This window comes from Ursus arctos, unplaced genomic scaffold (genome assembly GCF_023065955.2).
Source record: "Ursus arctos isolate Adak ecotype North America unplaced genomic scaffold, UrsArc2.0 scaffold_18, whole genome shotgun sequence".
In the NCBI taxonomy this organism is placed as follows: domain Eukaryota; kingdom Metazoa; phylum Chordata; class Mammalia; order Carnivora; family Ursidae; genus Ursus; species Ursus arctos.
The window spans coordinates 9,953,366-9,976,252 of record NW_026622852.1 but is presented as its reverse complement, the minus strand read 5'-3'; the positions used below and the strand labels follow the sequence as shown (position 1 = coordinate 9,976,252).

The 22,887-nt window shown below is 42.7% G+C and overlaps 1 protein-coding gene across 6 annotated transcripts in view; it reads right to left on the bottom strand.

Moving 5' to 3' along the window:
* Window positions 1-10,387, bottom strand: part of SNAPC3 (small nuclear RNA activating complex polypeptide 3) — a 43,398-nt gene extending 33,011 nt beyond the window's left edge. For 4 of the 6 annotated variants that reach the window (XR_008959867.1, XR_008959869.1, XR_008959868.1 and 1 more), the window contains exons 1-2: window positions 9,645-10,002; window positions 8,828-8,905 (exon numbers count right to left, since the gene is read on the bottom strand). Coding sequence is in view for 1 of the 6 variants with exons in the window: in XM_057313446.1 (XP_057169429.1) it covers window positions 8,828-8,905; window positions 9,645-9,961 (395 nt within the window). In the remaining 5 variants the exon portion in view is untranslated. Of the gene's footprint in view, window positions 1-8,827; window positions 8,906-9,644 lie in introns of all 6 variants that reach the window. The other 2 variants (XR_008959870.1, XR_008959871.1) reach the window with 2 other exon arrangements.
* Window positions 10,388-22,887: the final 12,500 nt, after the last annotated feature.

Here is a 22,887-nt window from a genome sequence, read left to right as displayed (position 1 = left end):
CTCAGGGTCCTGGGGTCGAGTCCTACATTGGGCTCCCTGCTCAGTGGGGAGTCTGCTTCTTCCTCTCCCTCTGCCCTGCTCCCCTGCTTGTGCTCTCTTGCTGTCAAATAAATAAACAAACTTTTTAAAAAGTGACCTTTGTCACATTTAATGTTTTAGGGCTTGAAATCTATCCGTCTCATATCAGGACAGCTATAAGCTGTTCAATTTTTCTTTCCATTTATCTGGTATACTTTTGTCCAATCCTTTAGTTTTCTCTGAATCACTTTATCTTACATATGTCTATTGCCCATGCAAGGTTTTTGTTTTGTGAGCCAAACCCCTCTTAGCAGGTTGTATAGGACTGATGCCTTCGGTCTCAATGCCATCACATTTTCTAACTCATGTATTTTGTTACGTTAGCTGTTTTGTCCATTATGACATGTGTAGTTTTGCTTGTCTGTTTTTTAGAAATTGAGGAGGGTTTGTCATTTGTATTTTTGTTCCAGTGATTACCTTGTACTTACAGATTTTTAATACCCTTCATTACCCATTTTCTTATTTAATATTTTACTAAGTTTGTCAAGCTTTTTTGTCAGTATTAAGATGTACTTATTGCCTATGCATTATCTTCTCCCTCTTTTCTCATCCATTTTTTTAGCTACAACATTCTAATTTGTTACAATATACGATATTTGTATAGTAGCCTTCCACCCTCATCCTTACTCTATTAGTCCTTTGGTGAAAATTTCCCCGTCATCATTTGGTTGGATGAAGCTAATCCTTGAGTATATTCCTCAGAAATAGCTCGTGGGTAACTACCCAATATCCTGTGTATTAAAATTTTTTTCTACAGCCTCGATATTGCAAGACATTTCAACTAGATATAAAATCCTTGCTTTCACAGAGCTTTTTAAAAAAAATCCTGCTCCACTGTTGCCTTCTCTGTATGTTAGTTTTGCAAAGTTAATGCCATTCTAATTCTTTCACCTTTGTACATTACCTGTTCTTTTTGCCTTAGTGCCTTGATCCTTATCTCTTATCTATCTTTATCTCTGAAATCTAATAGTTTTATTAGGATATGTCTCAGAATTGATAATTTTGGATTAATTTTCCTTGATACCCAGTGGGCCCTTTTAATTTGTAGATTCAGCTTTTTTTCTAATCTGGAAAATTTTTTAGACTAAATATTAATTTTGTTCAATTGCTTTGTTTTCCTTTCTTAAGGACTCATAATATATTTTTGTCTTGTTTTCCATTTCCCCCACTTTCTCTCACTCAATTTCTTTCTTTACATCACTTGCATTCTCTTGACCGTATTCATGCCCTTCATTGCCTTTTTTTTTTTTAAAGATTTTATTTACTTGTCAGAGAGAGAGTGCGTGCACAAGCAGGAGAGCTGCAGGCTGAGGGAGAAAGAGGCTCCCCCATGAGCAGGGAGCCTGATGCGGGACTCAGTCCAGGACCCTGGGACCACGACCTGAGCCGGAGGCAGACCCTTCGACTGAGCCACCCGGGCGTCCCTTTCATTGCCTCTTATTAAAATTCCATTTGCGTCTATTCTGCTTCAGTTATCTCATAATTCATTTGGGAAATTTCTGTCTTTTTCTTCTATTATCTGAGTTCCATCACTTTTTTTTCCCATTTCTCCTTTTTCTCATCATTTCTGAAATCAAAATTTCAGATCCAAACTGGTTTTTCTATCCTCAAATGCTTGTTTTAGTATATTCAATTTTATTTAGAATGTAGACTTACAGTTTTCTTTTTTTTTTAAACATTTTATTTATTTATTTATTTGACAGAGAGAGAGAGAGAGAGAGAGAGAGAGAGAGAGACAGCCAGCAAGAGAGGGAACACAAGCAGGGGGAGTGGGAGAGGAAGAAGCAGGCTCCCAGAGGAGCAAGGAGCCCCATGCGGGGCTCAATCCCAGGACTCTGGGATCACACCCTGAGCCTAATGACTCAGCCACCCAAGCGCCCCGACTTACAGTTTTCTTGTTTCCTAGTTATTTCCTGGGAGAAGGAGATTTCCTCAGCTGATTTGTATAAACAATTGTTTCCTGATTTTCTGCAATAAATTCCCTGTGGATTTTATTTCTTCTTATTCATTTTGTGATACTTGTGGTGGAAGAGGGTTTATAAGATTCCTAGTTTAATGATACTCTTTTCTGTCATTCTGACAAAACCCAGGTAACTAGAGTGTTTTTTCGTTTGTTTTTGTTTTGGTGGTAGGGAGGGTTGAGTCCTTCAATTCTGTGGTTCTCTTTTTCTTGCAGGATTCTGAAGTTTCCCTTTTATATTCTTTATTTTTTATTTATTTATTTATTTAAAGATTTTATTTATTTATTTGACAGAGATAGAGACAGCCAGCGAGAGAGGGAACACAAGCAGGGGAAGTGGGAGAGGAAGAAGCAGGCTCACAGCGGAGGAACCTGATGTGGGGCTCTATCCCATAACGCTGGGATCACGCCCTGAGCCTAAGGCATACGCTTAACCGCTGTGCCACCCAGGCGCCCCCCTTTTATATTCTTTAAATGGTGCACTGAGCAGTGGTTTGTTGGCCAGCAAAGTGAGAGGAATGGGCAGACTTAATGAACTTGCTATTGTATTAAAACTAATGTTGCTGAAGCTTTTGGGATGACAGATAAGCTTCAGTAGTACCCATGTAGTAGCAAGGATTGCTCCTGTTCCTAGGAATTACAATCTTCAAGCAGCTAAAAAATTTCCAAAATGCTGATAACAAGTTATTTAGCTTGGTATGACTCAAAGACAGCAGCATGTTTCAGAGGAGAATCGACCTATTTCAAGTGCTTTTTTTTCTCCTTACAGGCATAAAATGAGCCCAGCAGCTCCTTTATTAGACCAGGGGGAGGGGTGCTAGAAGTGTATTTTATTCGTTTTATGCCATAATAAAGGGGTCATGTATTTAGATTTTGTTTTTTTTTTTAAGTTATTGGTGGAGAGAAGAAAGGAAGATTTAGAGAAAGCACAGAGATATAAATTTTAGCATTTGGCACAGATCTAATTTACTTGCAGTACTGTTAAGATTAATGTTAGTCATTAATAAATATAGTAGTTTCAAAGTACATCTAAATAATCCCAGCAGAGGGGCGCCTGGGTGGCTCAGTCGTTAAGCGTCTGCCTTCGGCTCAGGGCGTGATCCCGGAGTTCTGGGATCGAGCCCCACATCAGGCTCCTCTGTTGGAAGCCTGCTTCTTCCTCTCCCACTCCCCCTGCTTGTGTTCCCTCTCACGCTGGCTGTCTCTATCTCTGTCAAATAAATAAATAAAATCTTTTTAAAAATAAATAAATAAATAAATAATCCCAGCAGAATAATGCCATACTGACTCCTTTTATATTAGATTATACATAAACTTCCTTCCACATTTCCTGTGGAAGGGACTAGAAGACAACCAAGGAGATTCACATGATCTAGTAATAGAAAACGGCCAGGTGAAACAACATATAAAGTAACCTGAAAATTACTATTCAACATGGCTTAATAAAATCATTGTAAGCCAAAAAAAAAAAAATTCATTATAAGCCAATTGGTAATTTATTAACCATAACAAAAAAGTTTGCTTTGTTTATAATTATCAATCTCGGGGCTCCTGCGTTGTGGAGTTGGTTAAGTGTCCAACTCTTGGTTTTGGCTCAGGTCATGATCTCAGGGTCGTGCTATCAAGCTCCATGAAAGACTCCACATGCTCAGAGTGGAGTCTGCTTAGATTCTCTCCCCCTCTCCTTCTGCCCCTCCCCCCCAAAATAAAAAAGAAATCTTTAAAAAAAAATAGTAATTATCGATCTTTTTTCAGCCAATTGCTAAAAAATACTTCCTCAAGTTTATGAAGGTTTCATTTATTCTGCTCACTCTACAAATATCTACTGACCTATTATGTGCCAAAGTTCCAGGAACTGGGGATACAACAGTATGTATGACAGACACAGCTTATGGAACTTTTAAGTCTAGCTAGGAAGACAGAAAATTAAACAAGTATATCACAGGTGTGATGAATATTTTAATAGAGAAGTACAGGGAGCTACAGGAACATAAAACGGGACCTAAATGGGAGTCCACGGTCCTTCAGTGCTTGAAGGATGAGAAGTCAGCAAGACAAGAAGGATAAGGAGGCGTGAGTGTTCTAGGCCAAGGCCTGGAGTGAGCACATATTCCAGAAACTGAAAACTGTAGTGTGGCCGAAGCACTGCAGACACAGAGCTGAAAAGATCTGCAAGATCCATTGGCCTTTGTGAGCCACTGAGTAACTCTGGACTTTTGCCTAAGAGCCAGTGAAAGGTCTAGACACAACCAGATGTGCATTTTAGAAATATCCAACTCGGGGCGCCTGGGTGGCACAGCGGTTAAGCGTCTGCCTTCAGCTCAGGGCGTGATCCCAGCGTTCTGGGTTCGAGCCCCACATCAGGCTCCTCTGCTATGAGCCTGCTTCTTCCTCTCCCACTCCCCCTGCTTGTGTTCCCTCTCTCTCTGGCTGTCTTTATCTCTGTTAAATAAATAAATAAAATCTTTAAAAAAAAAAAGAAAGAAAGAAATATCCAACTCGTCAATCAACGATAGTAAAAGAGCACCAGTGGAAGCAAAACAGCACAATAAGCTTAAGGGCAATACACAGATGGAGTCTGGACTCTCAACGAGTTTTCAAGAACTTTGGAAATATTACAAGAAGAGTTCTGGACATTGTAAGTGAATCTATTTCCTAAGTGAGGGAGACAGGTTGTAGTAATGTGGAAAGGAATCTTATGGCCTCAAATACAGAGTTTTACATGGGAGAGGGGCCTCCTGAGCCATTTGAAAGAGAAAGTGGTTGAAAACAAATCTGGAAAGGCAGGTCTGGACTGCAGGTGGAGGCCTACGTAAGGAATCTGAAATCTGTCCCAGAGCAGAGGTATGGCCATTGGCAATATCTCAGCAAATGAGCACGCTCAGGTGGTAGCACAGATGAATAAATCAGAAGAAAAAACTGGACGTAGGAGAGATGGGAGGCTTTCATGGTGCTCCAAGTATCACTAATGTAAACACCAGCAGTGGGGATAAGGGAAACAGATTTGGCAGCTATTTTTTTTTCAAAGATTTTATTTATTTATTTGACACAGAGAGAAAGAGAGAGAGAGCGCGTACACAAGTGGGGGAGGGGCAAGCATAGGAAAGGGAGAAACAGACTCCCTGCTGAGCAGAGAGCCTGAACATGGGGCTCCATCCCAGGACCCTGGGATCATGATCTGAGATGAAGGCAGATGCTTAACCGACTGAACTGCCCAGGCGCCCCTGATTTGGCAGTGATTATAAAAGAAACCAAGGTGGAGTTGAAACACCTAAATTTTCAAGGGGGACAACAGAAAGGGTAGGGTCAAGTATTACAAAAAGATGAGGTGGTGTGAAGTAAGTGGGCTACAAACTGGAAATTGTAAATGTCACCATTACATACACATTTTCTCTGTAGCACTATCACAGCACAGTGTTTCTCAAAGTGGGACTGGCAGACCAACACTGATCTGAGAGCTATTTGAGAGTAAGCATTTAGAAACATTCGCAGCAATATGAATTAGTAACCTGAATATGAATAGTAATTTTACTATTGAATTTAACATGTAATTGGAAGTAATAAATGAATTCAATAAAGTTGCACGATACAAGATTAATGTACAGAAATTGATTGCATTTCTATACACTAATAATAAAGTAGCAGAAAGAAAAATTAAAAAAAAAAGTTCCATTTACAATTGCAGATTTATTCCAGAAAGAATAAAATACCAAGTTATAAACTCAACCAAGGAGGTGAAAGACCTGTACTATGAAAACTATAAACCACTACTGAAAAAACTGAAGACAACACAAACAAATGGACAGATACTGCAAGCTCATGGTAAAATATCAATACTACCCCAAACCACCTACAGGTTCAAGGCAATCCCTATCAAAATACTAACAGCGTTTTTCACAGAGCTAGAACAAATAATATAAAAATTTGCATGAAACCACAAAAGACCCGCAACAGCCACAGCAATCTTGGGAAAGAACAAAGCTGGATATATCACAATCCCAGATTTCAAGCCATACTACAAAGCTGTGGTAATCAAAGAGGATAATACTGGCACAAAAACACACATAGACCAATGGAAGAGAATAGAAAGCCCAGAAATAAACCCACACTCACACAGTCAATTACTCTATGACAGAGGCAAGAATATACAATGGGGAAATACCAGTCTCTTCAACAAACGGTGTTGGGAAAACTGGACAGCTATAGGCGAAGGACTGAAACTGAACCACTATCTCACACCACACACAAAAAATAGACTCAATAATGCATTAAAGACCTAAATGTGAGACCTGAAACATAAAACTCCTAGAAGGAAACATAGGCAATAATCTCTTAGACATCAGTCTTAGCACTATTTTTCAAGATGTCTCCTCAGGCAAGGGATGGGATGCCTGGGTGGCTTAGTCAGTTAAGTGTCTGCCTTTGGCTCAGGTCATGATTCCAGGGTCCTGGGATCGAGTCCCACATCGGGCTCCTTGCTCAGCGGGGAGCCTGCTTCTTTTTCCACCTGCTGCTCTCCCTGTTTGTGCTTTCTGACAAATAAATAAAATAAAATCTTAAATAAATAAATAAAAATAAACTACTGGGACTATATCAAAATAAAAAGCTTTCGCATAGCAATTAAAATCATCAACAAAAAGGAAAACTACTGAAAGGGAGAAGATATTTATAAATGACATATCCAATAAAGTGTCAATATCCAAAATAAAGAACTTATACAACTCAACAGCAAAAAACCCCAAATAATCCAATTAAAAAAGACAGAGGGCCTGAATAGACATTTCTCCAAAAAACACATAAAGACAGCCAACAGACATATGACAAGAGGCTCAACATCATTAATCATCAGGGAAATGCAAATCAAAACCACCAGAAATATCACCTCAAATTAATCAGAATGGTTAGAATCAAGAAGACAAGAAATAACAAATTTTGGCGAGGATGTAGAGAAAAGGAACCCTTGGGCACTGTTGGTAGGAATTAAACTGGTGCAGCCACTGTGGAAAACAGTATGAAGGTTCTTGAAAAAAATAAAAATATAAATACTATATGACTCAGTAATTCCACGACTAGGTATTTACCCAAAGAGAACAAAAACCCTAATTCCAAAAGATATACGCATCCTTATGTTTACTAGGGCATTACTTACAATAGCCAAGATATGGAAGCAACTCAAGTGTCCATGGATAGATGGATAAAGGTGTGGTGTGTGTAATGGAGTATTACTCAGCCATAAAAAAGAATGAAATCTTGCCATCTGCAATAACATGAATGGACCTAGAGGGTATTATGCGAGGTGAAATAATTCAGACCGAGGAAGAAAAATACTATATAATTTCACTGATATGTGGAATTTAAAAAAGAAAACAAGCACACAAAAAGCAGAAAACAGCCCCATAAATACAGAGAACAAACTGATGGCTGCCAGGAAAGGTGGGAAGAGTGGCAAAATGGGTAAAGGAGAGTGACAGGTACAGGTTTCCAGTCATGGAATAAGTAAGTCATGGGGATAAGGGGACAGCATAGAGAATACAGTCAGTGGTAATGTTAACTGGTATTATGAAGAGCTAACAGATGGTAGCTACACTGGTGGTAAGCATAGAACATACAGAGCTGTCGGATCACTACGCCCTCCACCTGAAACTAATGACACATTGTATATCAACTGTATTTCAATAAAAACAAATTCAAGGGGCACCTGGGTGGTTCACCCAGTTGAGCATCCAACTTTTTTTTTTTTTTAAAGATTTTATTTATTTATTTGACAGAGATAGCGACAGCCAGCGAGAGAGGGAACACAAGCAGGGAAGTGGGAGAGGAAGAAGCAGGCTCATAGCGGAGGAGCCTGATGTGGGGCTCGATCCCATAACGCCGGGATCACGCCCTGAGCCGAAGGCAGACGCTTAACCGCTGTGCCACCCAGGTGCCCCGAGCATCCAACTCTTGATTTCAGCTCAGGTCATAATCTCAGGGTCATGAGATTGAGCTCTCCATCCATCCTGAGGGTGGAGCCTGCTTAGGATTCTCTCTCCTCCTCTCCCTTTGCACCCCACCCACCCCTGCACAAATGCTCTCCACCCCCCCCCAATTCAAGATAATGATATACTTCAAAAAATGAAAAAAATAAAAAGCATAATGACCTGGAAATCTGGAAATTTGTGTGCGGGGGGGTAGTTTTCTTTAATAAAGTCTTTTTAATCTTCAAAAAATACTACTAACCTAAAGGACTTTTATTGTGTTTGTCTTTTAATTCTATTTTCCTAGTAATTCACTGGTATCCTATTTCACAAAAATAGGAATCTGTCAAAAATTAAAAATCGAAAACAAAAGAATACAGTTTGAAAGACACTATCAGTATTTGGCTTGTGCTGGAATCTAAGTAGATTAACTGTAAACACACATTTAAAAATAAACACAAAAATAAGTGAAAATAAACAAAAAACAAATCTGAATACAGACTGGACATTAGAGGTTATGTATTTACTGTTAATTTTCTTAGGTACAATAATACCACTCTGATTATGGAGGAGAATTATACTTAAGGGAGCTACACGCTGATATATTTAGGTCTGAATTACGATGTCTGAAACTTACTGAATGGTTCAGCAATAGAAAAAGACTTGCAGCAGGTTATCCCAAACACGCAGAGCTAAAGCAAATTGGGCCAAATGTTAATGGTTGGATTTAGGGGGTGGGATGATAACATTACGTACTCTTAACTTGTGAATGCTATAATGTTGAAAAAAGATTTAAGTAAGTACTACACAGTAAAAGTTAAGTCTTCCATACCCCAAAGTCACTAGGTCGGTATTCTCTGGGACGACATCTGGATCCTCACCCTCCTCAAGGCACTTCAGTTTATCAAGGCTAAAACATAAACAAAAAGGAAAAAGCAATCACCCATCTTGTCCACAGCGAGTCAGGTTTGTTAAATACATCATTAAACAATTACGAAGTCAGATAAAATCCAGTAGGCGGGGCTCAGAGGAGGCCGGAATTCAAGACAATGATATCTTTGCGGATTTTCTACAGAGAAAGGATACATGGCCGATTGATGTATGGCGGCCAATATGGTTAAACGAAGAAAGAGATCGTTAAAAGTTGTTTTTTTTTTTATATTTTCACCCCCCATAAAAGGCACTTTGGGGGGAATATTCGGTAACAGCATACCTGCAGGTCCCCAAAAAGAACCACAATTAATCAAAGGTTTTAACACTCCTCTGGTTAAATCCCTTTTCAGCCTCATCATTACTAAGGTTCCTCCATTGTCAAAGTGTCTTGTCAATGGCAGCTACACACATCGCCGTTACTAAATGCTTTTCCACATTAACAAGCACTTAAACAATTAACCAGTAGAAAAATTAATCTTTTATGCAGCTCTCTCGTTCCTTCACTCCAACTCGCAGAAATTGTGCATTCCTATCACGGGACTTCTCCCGGGGTTCCAGGAAAGCTCGGGCAGGTTGAAAGCTTTGAAGGGCGGTCCTCCTCCTACCCCTGCGAGTACACCACATGCCCTCCCAAGGATGAGTCCCAGGGGAGCGCAGGAGCAAAGCTGCACCCAGGTTAGCTCCAAGCAGCAACAGCCTCTCGGCTCCGCACTCACCCGCACACCGTCCGCAGCTCGGCTGCTGCCTCCAGGCTGCAGCCCAGATCCCGGGCCACCGCAGCATCCTCCTGGCCCCAGTCCGCGACCCCCTGCCTCCCCGGCAACGCGGATGCCTGTGGCTCCTTCAGGGACAAGTCCCCTTCCCCGCGCAACCGGCCACGCCACAGCTCCCCGAAAGCGCCCACATGGAAAGTACGCGTGTTTAGCTCCGGAAGCTCGTACTCTGGAAAGTTGCTGCTCCCACTGCTGGAGACTGGGTCCTGCCTGCCGTCCATCCCGCGACACGCTGGGCCACCCCGACTGCCTTCAGCCATGTTCGCCCCACTCCTTTCCCTGCAAAAGCCGGGCTATCAAGACCTCGCGGAGCGTGATGGGACTTGTAGTTGCACCGGGCTCGGTCTGAAGAGCGGCGGGGCTGAGTGGGACAGCTTCAGACACTGCATTTCCCAGCAGGCACCAGGCCGGGCACGCCCCCGGGCGCGGCACCGCGAGCTTCCGCGCGCAGGGCTGAGCGCATTGTTCTCCGCTCGCGGCGATGCGGCGAGCGGTTGATTGGGCTCTCGGTCCCGGGTAACCTGTGTTGTTCCGTTCCGGTTCCCCACGGTTACGTAGCATCGCTCTCTGCTAGGTGGGGCGGCTTCTGTACGCCCTTCGATCCGGTTCATTGCCGTTGCTCGGCCCGGGATGCAGGACTTTTCCTTGGCCCCCGGGTTCGTGCGCTGCGCTGCTGCCTCAGTGTCTTAGAGCTTGAGAGACGTGGGCGGCGAGGGTTGAGACCACGGATACGGCCGGCCCTCCAGATCCTGGTCGTTAAAAAAAATCTCCCCAGCAGCCTCGAGTTCTTGTGTATATATGTAGGCATTGCTGTACACATTCACAGTAGTGTTTATTGAGCGTCAACTGTGTATCATTAGCCGTACATTATTAACCCTGATGTACATTTTTATTTTTAAAAATCATAACCTTTCCAGGCAGGGATTATCATGCCCGTGGTACTGTTGAGGAAGGAGTTAACTGCAAGGAAATAGAAGCAGGATTGGAACTGTCTAGCTTTAGATGGAGCTTTTCCCGTCTCTCAGAGACCGCAAGGAGGGAGCAGGACATACAGAAAGAGCGCTGGTTGGTTATTTATTTATTTATTGGTATGTTATTCACACATCATATACTTAACCCATTTAAAGTGCTCGTTCAATGGTTTTTAATAATCGATTTGAGACTATCTTAACCACTCCAAAAAGAAACTGTACCTTTGAGCTATAGCCCCCAGTACTCTCAACTCCTCCAGCCCTACCCAACCACCAATCTTTGTCTATAGATGTACAGATTCTGGACATTTAGTGTAAAAGGCGTGTTTATGTGGTCTTTTGTGATCAGCTTCTTTCACTTAGCATAATGTCTTCAGGGTTTATCCATATTTTGCATGTATCTACTTCATTTCTTTTTATGGATGAATAATATTGCATTGTGTGGTACATCACATTTTGTTTACCCATTCATCAAAAAGTTGTTCCTACGTTTTGGCTATTATGAATAACACTACTATGAACTTTCATGTATACGTTTTTTGTGCAGACATATATTTTCATGTCTTTCATATATATGTATATGTTAACTATGTTAAGCCATGTGAAGAATTGCCTGTTTTCCACAGTGGCTGCCCCATTTTACACTCCCACCAAAATCGTATGCGGATTCAGATTTCTCCACATCTTTGCTATTATCTGATTATAGCCATCTTAGTGGGTGTGAAGTAGTATCTTGAGGTTTTGGTTTGCATATCATACCTAATGATATTGAGCATCTTGGCTTATTGACCATTTGTATATCTTCTTTGGAGAAATGTCTATCCAAGTCCCGTGCCAATTTTTTTTTGAAGATTTAATTTATTTATTTGACAGAGAAAGGGCATGCACAAGCCGGGGGAGCAGCAGAGAGAGAGGGAAAAGCAGACTCCCTGCTGAGCAAGGAGCCCGATGTGGGGCTCCATCCCAGGACCCTGGGATCACGACCAGAGCCGAAGGTCTGGTCTTAACCAGACTTAACCAACTGTCCCACCTTTGCCAATTTTTAATTAGGTTATATGTCTTTTTATAGGAGTTCTGGTATTTATCAATATATTATTATAGGAAACATCTGTTGTTTTTGTCCGCCAAGATTCTTACAACTGATCCCTACTCCTTTTGGTCCTCCTGGGGCAGCCAATCATAGAGTCCTTCCCACTCTGCCACAGTGATTGGTTCAAGGATGAGTAAGTGGATTCAATTAAAACCAAGCAGAATCCTCTGAGGATTGATCTATAAACTAAGAAACTCTTCTTCTATTCTGAAGACCTAAGCATGTGCCCCCAGATAGCCTGTATCAGCCAGAGGAAACCTTAAAAGAAGGAAAGCCAAGACTTCAAAGAAGTCAGAAGGTAGAGAAGGAGAAAAGTCATGTGACTTAGAATATTGCGGCTGAGGCCATCTTCCTCCCCCGCCCCCACCTAGCTATTATGGAAGCCTGTAATTGTTTTTATTTTAAGCTAGTTTGAGTTGGATTCTTTTATTTTTTTTAAGTTGTATTTATTTATTTGAGAGAGAGCGAGCATGAGTGTGGAGGCGAGGTGGGGGGCAGAGGAGTATGGGGTGCATGCGGTGGTGAGGGTGGGAGAGCAGACTCCCCGCTGAGCGGACAGCCAACTCGGGAATTGATTCCAGCACCCTGAGATCATGACCTGGCTTAACCAACTGAGCCACCCAGGTGCCTCATATGAGTTGGAGTCTTACAACCTAAAGACTTGGTCCGAACCTCTCAACAGGGGGAGCTCTCTCTCCAGAGAATGAGGTCACCCTTCAGGTGAAAGAATTCTAACGTACGTTCGGGATTTAGCAACACTGGCTTCAGGAGTGGAGACCACAATGGTTCTTGAGCAGCAGCGGGTAGGGGCAGGACCAGAACATGCAGGTCAGAGAGAGGTGGTTCTTGTCACTGTAAGGTGTGGCACTGGGAACAGCAGCTTGAGGGGTGTGGGTTCCAAGGATTAGCGGCAAGCGCCAGCGGCAATTGGAACAGGGCAGTCAGTTGAGTCTATTACTATCAGCAAGCAGCCTCTCCTTGGAATAAGGCTGAAGGGGTCCATAGTAGCCACGGCAGCACAAAAAGTATTTTGAGCTGAATGCAATTGAGAAGAGGCATTTTCCCCCCTGAACTCCACTGTCTGCCTAAATGCAGAGCCTCCCCCAAAGAACTCAATTGTCATAAAAATTGTGCCCCTAAAAAAATACTTCTTTGCAATCCATTACCCCAATTGAGCATAAATCTCTTGATGAATTACCAAAGCTACACTGCTTGTGATCTTATTCTAAGCCAATTGATTTTTTCACTTGTTTACATTTACATGTGAGCCACAATTAGCAGGGGAGCACACCTCAATTCTAAATTTAAATGACAATCACAAAGTGCTTGACCTTTCTTTCCTTCATGCTCTGTGGGGCAGGCCTTCCCACCACATTCAAAGAAAGGCCGTACAAGACCCGCTGCCCTTACAGCCACCCACGTGGCATTTCTAGTGCGAAGGGGTAGAGGCAAAAGCCTAGTCCTCACCCAATACCCTTTAGACATTGTGAGACTTTAGGAAAATAAGAACTAGCCAGCTGTTCTGCACCAAGGTCTTGAGGATTCCTCATTGAAAATACGAAGAGGAAATCTTTTGCTTGGTACTTACTGTTCCTGGATTCTGCTTCAACAGATTGTGTGCTCAGGTGGAAAATGGCTTTCCTGAAGCGGGGGGACCACGTGGGGGTTTCTCTCTGCCAAAGAAAGTAGTAGTAGAAGGACAGAAAGGGAGATGATGGGGGGCACCTGGGTGGCACAGTGGCTAAGCATCTGCCTTCGGCTCAGGGCATGATCCCGGAGTCCTGGGATCGAGCCCCACATCGGGCTCCTCTGCTGGGAGCCTGCTGCTTCCTCTCCTACTCCCCCTGCTTGTGTTCTCTCTCGCGCGCGCACGCTCTCTCTCTCTCTCTCTCTCGCTGGCTGTCTTTCTCTGTCAAATAAATAAATAAAATCTTAAAAAAAAAAAGAAGGGGAGATGATGGGACTGGGAAAGACAGCTGGAGGGCTCTTACTCATAAAGGCAGTCGGTAGAACAATCACCATTTAGTGAGGAATAAGATCACCATTCAGAGGCCTGACATTAATTACAAGGAATGTTGACAACTGAGGTGCAAAAGCATGAATCTAGCACCCCCCTTTCATTCTAAGCAACAATGCTTTTCAAGGTTGAATAATAAGAACTTTCTTTTTATTCTCTAAATTTCCCCCAACTAGTTGCTTTAGAATACCTGTACTATTTCTTGTGAGTGAGCAAAGAGAGTAAGAAAGTCCATTGGTAAAAAATACAGTCAGAATATGTTCTGGCCCCCTTTGGTTATAGGGACTGTGGATGTGAAGAAGAGATTTGGGAGAAGCGGCCGTTTTTGTTGGAGGGAACTTGGGGCATTGTCTGATTCCCCTGACCTGAGTCTGGCATCATCCTAAGATTCTGCAACCAGATATTCTTCTTTCTGCTTAAGTTACCTCAGTTCCTCTGTGTGACACATTCACTCCTGTAAGGGGAGTAGATCCTGGAAATGGTATAGAATGACTGAAGGCTAGAAGTATGGGATCAGATAATGAAATACTCTCTGACACAAGATCCTGGCCTCATCTTGGATGAAAACATCTTTTCCCTCTCTTCTCATCCTCCATACTCTTGTGAAGCAAGTCAGTACGCACAGCGTATCCTCAAGACGGGAGGGTAGAAATTAAGATCCATCTCCTAGAGTGGAGATGCTTATATTAAAAAATGGTTGTTGTTATGGTTGATCTGAAATTCAAATTTAACTGTTCTTTATTTTATCGGCAAACCCATGCCTGGCCTACAGTCTACTTCATAACCTTTCACATCAGGCCCTGGAGCCATAAGAAACTTTTCTCTGGCTTTCCTGAGAGAGAGAAAGCAAAAACCAGAGAGAGAAAGAGAGATGAGAGGATAGGCCCAGTTTTCCCTATTTGGGAAAAGCCCTGCGCGCCAAGCCATGCTAGGCCATTGGTCAGCATCCAGACAGCCCTGTCCTATCTCCGCTTCTGTTCTAACCAGTTGTGGCCATGGTGATGGGCTGCGGGGGGGGGGGGGGGGGTGTAGGGCCACACGCAGTTTGTTTCCATTGACAGCAGGCAGTTAGGAATGTAATTATGGGGGCGCCTGGATGGTTCAGTCGCTTAAGCATCTGCCTTCAGCTCAAGTCATGATGCCAGGGACCTGGGATGAAGCCCAACATCTGGCTCCCTGCCGAACCAGCTTCTCCCTCTCCCTCTGCCCCTCCCCCCACTCACGCTCACTCTCTCACTCACTCTCTCTCTCAAATAAATAAAATCTTAAAAAAAAAAAAAAGGAATGTAATTATGTCTAGTGCATGTAAGTCTGAGGTAAGCATCTCATTCCAGTCCCGCTCCTTGCTACCTTCTCTACCTCAGGCAGAAAGAGGCTCCTTTTCTAGTACCCCTTACCTCAACTCAGTGCTGGTCCTTCTCCTCCCTTAGTCTTGAGACTCTTGGATACAACTGAGGTTTTTTCGCCCACTTCCCTACTACTGACACCTGCTCCTGGCTCCTGTCAGGTCGATCTCGCTTGCTCTCTTTGCTGCACAAAATGTGGTCACCATTTTCCTCTGCTCATCCAGATCATGTAGGATTCAACCAACGTGCTTTAGTCCTACAAAGTCTTTCCCACCCCAATCTGTACTGTTCTGTCCAAACTCTATAGGGTGTCCTATATACTGCACCACCGCAAAAGTTTAATCGGCCTGTTTCTTTTGTGCACGTTTTTTAATTGAAGTATGACTGACATACAATATCCTATTAGTTTCAGGTATACATCATAGTGATTTGATATTTTTATACATCCCCATGATTTTTTAAAAGATTCATTCATTCATTTGAGGGGGGGAGGGGCAGAGGAAGGAGAGAGAGAATCCCAAGCAGACTCCTTGCTGAGCACAGAGCCTGATGTGGGGTTGGATCCCAGGACCCTGAGACCATGACCTGAGCTGGAACCAAGAGCCAGGCACCTAACCAAATGAGCCACCCAGGCAACCCCCCATGATGTTTTGGGGTTTTTTTTTTTTAATTGTAAAGCAAAATCATAGCACTAGACATTTTTTAATCACACATGTGGCAACAACCCAAATGACTTTAAAAAAAATTTAAGTAGCTTTCCAACTTTTGTAATAATCACATATAGTTTATATGGCTGCTGGCTGCCATATTTATATCTTCCCAGCTCTTGTGATCTGAGAGGTAAGGCCCCCTCTCATCTTGCCTTGGAATGCATGCCCACCACAGAGTGTCCCATTCCTTTGAACCCATGACTGGTGCTAGAGGAATGAGCTACGATGTTTGGTCAGATGTAGGTCACCCTGTGGTCACATGATTAGATACTGTGCATGATGGCTCCACCGAAATCCAAATCAGAGTTGGCAAGTGGACCAGAAAAGAGTAATTTCCAAAAAAAAGCAGTCAATAATGGGCAGACAAAAACAACAGCTGTCTACAACAACCAAGATTCTCCTGAATTTTGCTACAATGATCCAATCCCCTCAAATCTGGCCATCTTTTGGGGAACTGAAAACAAAGCTTTTGAAACTATTAGATTGAGGACTGAAATCTCATTACCAGGTAATGGCAAATGTTAGGGGACACTGTAATTTGAATGACACTGGTTCTACTTAATTATATCTTCTTTCATTTGAACGTCTGAATGAATTTTATAATAATCAGGTGGTATGAAATGGCTAAGAGGGGACTACTGTTCTTCTTTTAACGAGGGGTGCACCAAGGCTTGAAAGGATGGAAAAAATATATAAAAAGCCTGTCTGAGGCATGTGGGTGTCTCAGTCAGTTAAGTATCTGCCTTCGGCTCAGGTCATGATCCTGGGGTCCTGGGATCAAGTGCGGCATCAGGCTCCCTGCTTGGTGGGGAGCCTGCTCCTCCCTCTGCCCCTTCCCCCCACTCATGCTCGCCAACCTCTCAAAAATAAATAAATAAATAAATAAATAAATAAATAAATAAAATCTTTCAAAAAAACCAAACAAGCCCTGTCTGATGACATTCACTAGCCTATTGCCTGGAGTGAGTTAAGACTTTTTAGCCTTGTATCCTACACTCTCCACAAGGGAGGGAGGCTTCTAAAGCTCAAAATTTCAGTGCATTTTTTTTTTAATTGGAAGATGACTTTAGGGTATACAGTTTTATTTGTTTTATTTTGCCAGTGTTTTAAATGAAAAGCCTTCACATCCTTTCGGGAATAAGGCAGGAGGCATGTTGTTTAAATTGAATGAATACACCCACATAAGAAGGAATCAAAATTCTGCTTCCAAATCTAGATGGTAGGCCTCCCTGCCAACAATGTTTTGCTTTCTCACCAGCCATAAGTCTCCACTCATGTTTGTGTTTTTAAAGGTGCCTATTCTTATATTATGCAATTGCTGTTAGAGTATTACTACCCACATAAGAGGGAGATGAAATAAGACATGCTCCTTTGATTTCCTTTTGCCAGAAAGTTTCTGACTTATGGAGCAGTTTAAAAAAAAAAAAAAGTAGTCTTCTGAGCCCTATACCCAACTGCAGTGTTTCCTTGCAATGTATTCTTTGAAAAATTATTTACATTTTTAATAGATAATATTTTAGTTAAAAAAAATAAGTGTTCAATGAAAAGTTTCATTCTCACCCTTTCCACTATCCCCAGACCCAATAGTAACCACTTTTATCAGATGTATGTTATGTGTACAGATTTTTCATGTAAATGTGAATATGAATGTGTATTCTTCTTTTACCCCATTTAAAACAAGACATTACTATTCTAAATGTTACTTTTTTTTTTTAACTTAACACTGTATCTTAAAGATCTCCCATATTAGGGGTGCCTGGGTGACTCAGTTAAGCCACGGCCTTTTGCTCAGGTCATGATCTCAGGGTCCTGGGATTGAGCCCTGCGTCAGGCTCTGTGTTCAGCAGGGAGTCTGCTTCTCCCACTCCTTCTCCCTCTGCCCCTCTCCCTGCTCATGCTCTCTCTCAGATAAATAAAAAAACCTTAAAAAAAAAAAGATCTCTTATAATAGAGAGCTTTCTTAAATAGAGAGCTTCCTCACTCTTTTTTACAGCTGTATAGTCTTCCACCAAGTGGATCTACCGTATTTATTTAAACAGTGCTCATTAATTAACATGTGGATGGCTTTTAATCTCAAACTCTTACCAACAATGCTGCAATTCTTAATCTTATATGTAAGTCATTTGTTACAAGTACATATATTTCTGTAGGATAAGTCCCCAAAATGGGATTGCAAAGTTAAATAGTTAACAAATTTGTCATTCTTACAGTGTTTTCTTAAAGCAGTACTACCGTTCTTCTCTTGGTGATCTCGTTCTTTCTCCAATACTCATTTTAAACATTAGCTACTCTGTGAAGACTTTCTGACCCCTTTTGTGAAGACAACCTTTTGTTCCCAACAATGGGAAAGCAATGTCCATGTTTGTACCTTCGTTATAGTCCTTAGCCCTTTGTACTGAGATTATTTATCGGTAAGGCAGTTACCCTCACTGGTCTATGATGTTGAAAAACAGGAATGCTAGATAGATAGAGAGATAGACAGATAGACAGATAGATGATAGTTAGATATCTTTTAAGTAGGCTCTTGAACTCAAGACCCTGAGATCAAGACCTGAGTTGAGATCAAGAGTTGGGGCCTCAACCGACTGAGTCACTCAGGTGCCCCAATCTGCTATATTTGTAACCTCAGAACCATGGACAGTGCTTTGTGCACAGTAGATGTTCCATACAGATGGATGAATGGATGGATGGGTAGAAGAATAAATGAATATGATCAAAGAAATTGCTATTACTAGAGTAAGTTCCAAAAATTATGATCCTATGGAGAAGCTGGGGCAAATATCAATGTGAAATGCTAGTGTGTATTTTTATGCTTTTAGATTTGGCCTGGCTGGGCCAGTTGTCTGAAGGAGAAGTCCTGGACTCACTGCAGAGCCCACTGCATTCAGGTAAATAGTCAACAGCTGAGATGTGTACTGGATATGGCTCATATGGAGGCAAGCACCGGAAACTGATCTTCTATCACTTAGGCAGAAATTAGATTAATTGTGCAAGCTCACAAGAGAAGGCAAAGCTAAAAGGCAAGTCTCGGGCAAGGAAGTCACAGGGTTGGTCCTTCAGAAACAGGAAGAGCTTGTGGGCTTTTCTCCTGAACTTTGCCAGGGGTGACTCAGCTCCTACCATGCTCTGTCTCTAAGTTCTCAGAGTTTGCAGGCAAGAACCTGTTAGGTCACTGCTCCCTCTCCTCAGATCATTTAGACGTAGCTTAAGTACAAGATGATGGCATGGTAACATACGCATGGCCTTCTGGGAAACCATGATGTTCCAGACAGCCATTGCAATTTTTTTTTAAAGATTTTATTTATTTATTTGACAGAGATAGAGACAGCCAGCGAGAGAGGGAACACAAGCAGGGGGAGTGGGAGAGAAAGAAGCAGGCTCATAGCGGAGGAGCCTGATGTGGGGCTCGATCCCAGAACGCCGGGATCACGCCCTGAGCCGAAGGCAGACGCTTAACTGCTGTGCCACCCAGGCGCCCCAGCCATTGCAATTTTTGGCTGCAAGAGAAGCCAAGGTGACAAGATAGTAGGCTTCCTATCAGGTGTGGACAGCAAAACGATAAAGAGGTCAGGGACAAGTAGAAATCAGGTCAGTAGGGCCAGGAATCCAACAGAAGCACACACAAAAGTCCGGCCATCAGGACTTGGGCAATAGGTCAGAATTAGACTGGCAGCCAAATATGGAGTTGGAGTCATCTGAGCACATCTGGCCCCAGGTCAAGATTGGTTCTGGGAACTAGAAGAGGACTGAGCCTGAGCTTGGCATATGAGTGGGAAGCCACTAAGAAGGATGTACAGACTGGAAACCAGGCTGGACCTGGCATGCACCATTGCTCCACGCAGATCTCAGAGAAGTTACCTAGGCATTTCTCTTCACTCGTTAGTGCCAACTGACATTATGAAGGACAGGCCCAGCCTACCTCGATCCCGACAAAGTGTACCAAAAAATGCTTACGTATTTCATTGTCTTTCAACTATGGGTGCTTGTTGGGATTTTTTGTTCATGTTATTTGGCCTTGAATCCAACTTGAATGCTAGTGTTCCTAGAAAAGGGAGGATACTAGTGTTCATTTGTGCCCAGACATAGTGACAGTGATCTCATATGCATTGTTACATTTAAAAATATCCTCAAAATAGCCACTTGAGGGAAGGGTTAGTCCTCTTTTTATAGATGAGTTAACTTAGGCCAAGGAAGATAAGCTGCCTTAGCCCCTATGGGGCTGCCATAACATAATACCACAGAGGGGCGCCTGGGTGGCTCAGTTGGTTAAGCATCTGCCTTCAGCTCAGGTCATGATCCCAGGGTCCTGGGATCAAGCGCCACGTGGGCTCTCTGCTCAGCGGGGTGTCTGCTTCTTCCTCTCACTCTCCCTCTGCACTCCACCCCCTCCAAATAAATAACTAAAATCCTAAAAAATACCACAGAATGGGTGACTTCTAAACCATGAGCATTTATTTGTCACAGCTCTAGAGGCTGGGAAGTCCAAGATCACAGCACCAGCATATTTGGTATCTAGCAAGGGTCCACTTCCCAGATAGTCATCTTTTTACTGTTAACTTCACATGGCGAGAAAACTTTCCCTCTGAGGCCTCTTACATAACAGCACCAATCCCATTCATAAGGGCTTTGCTGTCAGGACCTAGTCCTCCCCAGGGTTCCCCCTCCTAATACCATCACTTTGGAGGGGGGAGCTTCCAACACATGGATTTGGGGGTGTGCAAACATTCAGGCTATAGCAGAAGGCATAGTAATATGAACAAAGTTTTCTCAGACCCGACACTCATTTTCCCCTCTTCATAGCAATTTCTAGATTCTTGCGGTTCTCATCACATGCACCTGGAGGCCTGTATTGATATGGACCATACAGCAGCCATGATGTCATGGACTATGGAATGCACTGGAAGTCAGGAAACCTCAACTCTGAGATCAGCTGTGTTATTAATTAGGCGGTGGCTTAGTTTACTCACCTGTAAAGTGAGGAGATTGAATTAGCTTACAATGGAGGCTCTTCATTGTTCTAAAAATGCCTTGCCTCTGACTTCATAGCCTTCGAAGCCACTAAAAATCACTTCTGCTTTAGAGAACTTCTATTAGCTCTCTAGTTATGGCTCCACAAAATGGTGCCATATTTTGTTGGCCTCTGTAAAGATTTTGGTGTACTCTTGACCTGCTTCTTTATTCCTTTGCTAACTTTTTCACATGATGTATGATTCAAGGAAGCAGAACTAAATACCGGATCAGTATGGTCTGGCATTCTCAGGAAACTTTGAACTTACCTACGCAGTTATATTCCATGAAAGGGAGGTATATGCAAAATGACCTCCAAAGGCCAAAGGAGTTGGAAGTCTGAAGAAAAAGGCTGACAAGGGATGGTTTGTTAAGGGGACTTACAGACAAAAGCTGTCTTGGGCAGCTGCAAGATGAGTACATCTCCAAAACCCCATCTCCTGTAAGAACTGCTATCTCCAGAGCGGATCAAGGATGCTATGCCCTGAGGGTGGACTTAAGGGTGTGGTTAAACAAAAAGAAAGAATGTGGAAGGCCCGGGGGCGCCTGGGTGGCACAGCGGTTAAGCGTCTGCCTTCGGCTCAGGGCGTGATCCCGGCGTTCTGGCATCGAGCCCCACATCAGGCTTCTCCGCTAGGAGCCTGCTTCTTCCTCTCCCATTCCCCCTGCTTGTGCTCCCTCTCTCGCTGGCTGTCTCTGTCAAATAAATAAATAAATAATCTTAAAAAAAAAAAAAAAAAGAATGTGGAAGGCCCGGCCTGTGCTCCAAAAGGTTTCAGGTCACAGAGCTGACATTGTGGCCAATTTGTCTAACAGGGGTGTTAATCTGGTTCACACAACAGTTTCTCAGGCAGGGGACAGGCTGCCTTCTTTACATTTTAGGATTGAGCCATAAAAGTTACTTTAAAAATTTCTCCCCTATTTTTAGGAGTAACTATCATTTTTCAAATTGAAATTCTTATTTAGAATTCCAAAATGTAAACCAAATGTAACTGCGTGTGAAAAAAGTTACTACATCAGCAGCAGAGAAAAAAATCCTGTTGAGAGAAAAGTGGTGGTTTTTTTTAATGTTTTTTTATTATATTATGTTAGTCACCATACAGTACATCCCTCGTTTTTGATGTAAAGTTCGATGATTCATTAGTTGCGTATAACACCCAGTGCACCAGGCAATACGTGCCCTCCTTACTACCCATCACCAGCCTATCCTGAGAAAAGTGGTTTTTGTATTGGGAAAGACTTTTATGGGTAGAAAGTGTGGTTTAAACTCCTGCGCACTAGAAAAAGAACAGAAATTTGGAGGTGGAGAGGTTGATAAAAGAGAGTGGAGTAAGGGCTCAGTAACAGAGTCATGGGCTGGAGCTCAAGACCCCTGAAATTGATTGAAGGAATTTTTTAAGAGTGGAGTGTAGCTAATATTCGGTTTTATAGTGTTAGTTTTCTGTGATGAAATCTGTATTCTAAGTGCCTGACATTAAGCTTTCTGATCATAATATGAGTGCCTCCCTTTAAGCTTTTGATTGCTGAAGCATCCATTTCAAAGGTAGCGCTCTGGGACAGACATATTTCCAGCTCTGTCACAGCTATGAGTAAAACAACCAGGTACAAAAAACTCTGTTGGCCCCACCTGTGAAGTTTCCTATGAGAAAGCCCTAGGTAACCCAGATAACTGACCACTCAGGGGACGCCACTTCCCCCTTCCTGCACCCTACTTCCTGCTCTTATGGTTTAAATTCACCAACAGAGTGAACCTCAAAACTGTAGGCACCCCACCTTCCACCCTAATAAAGGCAGAGCCCCAGATCTTTGTTTGCTCCCTCCCTCCTGCCTCGTCTTGCTACCTGTGACCTTGCTGTGTGGCCTTCAGACATGCCATGTACCCTCTCAGATTTGTAATACATCTTGTTTTGCAAAGTTTCCTGATGTTTTTTTTGCTTCAGTACATCCTGCAATCACAGTAAGAACCACCAGGGACAGTCCAGCCACAATATTGGCTCCGATAGGGGTTCACCACAAGTAGTGTGGGCAACGGTGAGTGCCCCAGA